This window comes from Bison bison, unplaced genomic scaffold, assembly GCF_000754665.1.
Source record: "Bison bison bison isolate TAMUID 2011002044 unplaced genomic scaffold, Bison_UMD1.0 scf7180017864472, whole genome shotgun sequence".
NCBI lineage: Eukaryota > Metazoa > Chordata > Mammalia > Artiodactyla > Bovidae > Bison > Bison bison.
Genome location: NW_011495033.1, coordinates 1,932,654 through 1,937,337, shown reverse-complemented (window position 1 = coordinate 1,937,337; position 4,684 = coordinate 1,932,654). Strand labels below are relative to the sequence as shown.

The 4,684-nt window shown below is 53.0% G+C and overlaps 1 protein-coding gene across 1 annotated transcript in view; it reads left to right on the top strand.

The window, feature by feature from the left end:
- The first annotated feature begins 6 nt into the window (after positions 1-6).
- Positions 7-4,684, top strand: part of GEMIN4 (gem (nuclear organelle) associated protein 4) — a 7,462-nt gene continuing 2,784 nt past the window's right edge. Inside the window, exons 1-2 of the mRNA XM_010861673.1 lie at positions 7-27; positions 3,668-4,683. Coding sequence (XP_010859975.1) covers positions 18-27; positions 3,668-4,683 — 1,026 coding nt within the window. The 5' untranslated portion in view covers positions 7-17. The remainder of the gene's footprint in view (positions 28-3,667; position 4,684) is intronic.

Genomic DNA, 4,684 nt, shown 5'->3' with positions numbered 1-4,684 from the left:
CCGCCGGAGTCGCCGCCATGGACCTAGGTGGGTGTTCAGCTTCCCAGGCCCGGACCCACGTGGGCCGCGTCCCACAACCGGTGACCAGGCAGTACTGAGCGGGCCTGGGATCAGGGAGGCCTCCGGACCGGGGAGGGAGTTGGGAAGGCGAGGGTGCCCTGGAGACCGGGGGTCGGGAGGCCGGGCTCTAGCCCACCACTCCTCCGCCCGCCACTGGCCAGCTCCAGGCCCCTTTCCTCGTGAAGGGCCCAGCGGATAAGAAGTTTGCGTTCCCGAGAGTTGTCAGGTTCGGGCACGTGCTTTGGAAAAGGCCGGGCTCCGGGAGCGCCTGGGAGAATCCGCTTGGATCCATGACAGTCTCATTCATTGAACGTCTGCTGAGTTCTTGAGCAAGTATCTGACTCTCTTGAGGTGCTCGTGGATGGAAGGAGATAATACCATATCCGTTTCACAGAGTTTGGGCAACTTTTCACTGAGGTCACGTGTGTACAGGGTCGAGCCTGGTGCCTTTGCGCAAGAGTAGCGTTCTTCAGACCAGCAGTTGTGGGCGCCGGTTGCAGCAGCCGAGGTGGCACGTGCCTCTTGAATACTCAGAGGCCAGGTCTCGGAGAAGGGAGTGGGGAGCTGGTATAAATATGCAGCTGCTTGCCCAGGGCCAGCCCCCTCCCGCCAGACGTGCTCTTAAGGGCCTGAGACCTGGAGGCTGTCCTGGAAGAGCTGGGGTGAGGCTTCCTAAGGTGTGCCAGTATTAGGAGGCTGTAGAGGAATGTTCTGGACCCTGCCCCCAGCCAGCTGCTCCATGGTGGGAGGGTAGAGTTGGAAGAGTGTGGAGCCTGCAACTGCGGTGATCTCTCTCCCAGCCCCACTGCTTTGCAGTTCTGACGTCCTGAGCAAATTGCTTCTGAGTCTTAACGTTCCCATATCTGAAACAGGAATGGTCCTCAAAAGGTTGATGTGACCATCAAAAGAGATCTTATATGCATACCAACCAGCACAGTGCCTGGTACAGAGTAAGCACTAATCAACATAAGGAGTGGGCACTCACAAGCACCAGTTAACCATAAGTGATAAAACACTTGGGATTTGCCCAGCTATTAACTGCTTCTGGGACTTATTCCTTCAGGTAACACAGACGTCCCTGGAAGGTGAGTTTCCAGTTCCAAACATCTCAACTGAGCGGATAGTGCAATAAAATTGAATTTACAGAGTCAAAAGGGAGCCTATTTGGGGACCCTGGCAGAGCAGCCTGAGCCAGAAAGAAGGCCCAGAACCCCCAGGGATACTCCTCGGCAACCAGCTCTTCCTGGGAGTCTGCCTCCACCACTGCACAGCCAGGAGGAATGCTCTCAGGAACAGTGGATTGCAGCAGAAAACAGTGGATTTATGCTCGTAATGGAAAAGGCAGGATAGAACCCTGGCCCATGAAGATGGAGAAGCTGTGTCCTTGGGGGCACGAGGGACTGGCCCTGAGAAAGAGGGGAGAAGTCAGGAATATTAAAGAGTGAGCAGTGTTTGTACAGTGATTTAGTTTCTGTAAAGGAAACACACCTTCGAGAGCTCTGTGTCATGTTTCTGAGCTGGAGGAAGGCAAAGAATAGGGGCAAGATTCTAGTTCTGCCAACGGTGGAAAGGTTTGGGGGAACCCGAGTTCATCAAGCACCTAATCGGGGTTTTTTCCTTTTTTGGTTGCACCCAGTCTTAGTTGTGACATGGGAGATCTTTTAGCTGGGGCATGTGGGATCTAGTTGCCTGACCAGGACTGAACCCTGCCTGGCCCTCTGCATTGGGAGCCTGGAGTTGTAACCACTGGACCACCAGGGAAGTCTCAGGCTCTTTGTCCTGACTCTTATTGTTGTTCAGTTGCTCAGTCATGTGAGACTCATTGTAGCTATATCTTATCTAACCCTTAGCAGCCCTGAGAGATGGGTTTGGGAGTCAACAATGGGCACAGACCCAATGCCAAGGGCTTGACTAGTATATACTGTTAATATTTGACCCTCACAGTCATAATGTGCAGTCTGTATTATGCCCACTTATGCAGAAGGGAAGCTCAAAGAAGTAATCTGTCCAAGATGATACTGCTTCTGAATGGCTGAGCTAGGATTTAATATATGTCTGTCTAAACATCCCCTTCCTTGCTAAGTCTATGTCAATTCATGGCTCACTGAAGGAAGGACTCTTCTGAATCAAGTGCAGTCTTTTTTATCTATTTTCCTCTTGGTTTCTACAAAAGAAACCAGGACCCTTGGCGGCTTATTCTCTTTGATGGAAAAAATGTAGGAATTGAACTGTTTCCTTAAAAGGCAGACCATTTGAAATCCATTTGCAAGACAAGATGTTTAGAGAAAAGTAGGGAGGCAGGACTTGTCTGAGTGCTGCTGTACCTGCAGCCCTGGCCCAGGCCCCTCCTAGTCTATGTTGTTACTTAGAAGCTCAGTGTTGTGTCCTGCAGTACGTACTTGGTGGCTGCTGTAGTTTGGTCCTGTCCTTGTGTTTTCTTTCTCTCTCTCTGCACTTCCTCTCCAAAGCCTCTGCTGGTCCATCGTTTGCTGGATGGCCTCACCTCCAGGCAGATTCCTTGAGTCTCATTTCAAGGCTGACTTTCCAGCCCTCTGTTTCCATTCAGTCAGTTCAGTCGCTCAGTCGTGTCCGACTCTTTGCGACCCCATGAATCGCAGCACGCCAGGCCTTCCTGTCCATCACCAACTCCCAGAGTTCACTCAAACTCATGTCCATTGAGTCGGTGATGCCATCCAGGCATCTCATCCTCTGTCGTCCCCTTCTCCTCCTGCCCCCAATCCCTCCCAGCATCAGAGTCTTTTCCAGTGAGTCAAGTCTTCGCATGAGGTGGCCAAAGTATTGGAGTCTCAGCTTCAACATCAGTCCTTCTAATGAACACTCAGGACTGATCTTTAGAATGGACTGGTTGGATCTCCTTGCAGTCCAAGGGACTCTCGAGTCTTCTCCAACACCACAGTTCAAAAGCATCAATTCTTCGGCACTCAGCTTTCTTCACAGTCCAACTCTCACATCCGTACATGACCACAGGAAAAACCATAGCCTTGACTAGACGGACCGGAGGACATCTCTAATGTTCTGCCTTCAAACTCCAAATGACTAAAACTGATCAGTGTTCCCTCCCAGCCCATTTCTTGTGTTCCCTGTGTCCAGTGGTGCCTGTTGTCTTCCCAGTTGCAGGCTAGAGAGCTTTGTTGTTATTTAATCGCCAACTCATGTCCAACTCTTGTGACACCCCCTGGACTGTAAGCCTGCCAGGCTTCTCTGCCCATGGGATTTCCCAGCAAGAATACTGGAATGGGCTGCCATTTCCTTCTCCAGGGAATCTTCCTGACTGAGGGACTGAACCCAAGTCTCCTGCATTAACGGGCAGATTCTTTACCACTGAGCCACCAGGGAAGCTTCTAGAGAGCTGGGAGTCCTTTTGGATTCCTCAAGTAAATCCTTTGACTCCAGCTCTGCAGCGGCTCCTGGAGCCACCCCTTTTTCCCTGCTCCCACCAATCTCACTCAGAACCCTTATCATCTGTACCCCTAATCATGACAGCCCTAATCATGACAACCAACTGCTGTCTCTCTCTCTAACCTCTGCTTACTGTTCTGGAAATGTTTTCACCACGTTCTATCCTGTTGGACTTCTGTCTTCACAGGACCTTTGAATATCTGTGAGGAAATGACTATCTTGCACGGGGGCTTCTTGCTGGCTGAGCAGCTGTTCCGCCCCAAAGCGCTGGCCGAACTGACCAAGTCTGACTGGGAGCACGTTGGGCGGCCCATTGTGGAGGCTCTGAGGGAGATCTCCTCCGCCACAGCCTGCTCCCAGCCCTTCGCCTGGAAGAAGAAAGCGCTGATCATCATCTGGGCCAAGGTGCTACAGCCCTACCCCATCACCCCTTCCGACATGGAAACCCGCTGGCAGGAAGATGTGTTCTTCTCTGTGGGCAACATGATCCCCACCATCAATCACACAGTCCTCTTTGAGCTGCTCAAGTCGCTGGAGGCCTCTGGACTCTTTATCCAGCTCCTGATGGCCCTGCCCACCACTGTCTGCCGTGCGGAACTAGAGCGCTTTTTGGAGCACATGACCATCGACACCTCTTCCAAGGACGTGGCCTTCTTCCTCGACGTCTGGTGGGAAATGATGAAGCACAAGGGCAATCAGCAGGACCCCCTGCTCTCCCAGTTCCGGACAATGGCCCACAAGTACCTGTCCTCCTCCGATGACTTCTCCCACCCGCCGAAGAGGTTCAAGTCCGATCCAGATGTGTGTCCAACCATGCCCCTGCTGGCCATGCTGCTCACGGGGCTGAAACAAATCCAGGACAGGATCCTATGCCCCGGGATGAAGTGCTGCGCATTAGCCAACTTGGCTGACATGCTGACCGTGTTTGCGCTGATGGAGGAGGACCCCCAGGAAGTGTCTGCAACCGTGTACCTGGACAAGCTGGCCACGGTGATCTCCGTGTGGAACTCGGACACCCAGAACCCGTATCACCAGCAGGCGCTGGCAGAGAAGGTGAAGGAGGCGGAGCGGGACATCAGCCTGACCTCCCTGGCCAGGCTGCCAAGCGAGACCATCTTCGTGGGCTTTGAGTTCCTGCGCAGCCTGCTGCAGGAGTGGGGGGAGGAGCTGCAGGCCTTGCTCAGCAGCAGCCAGGGGACCAGCT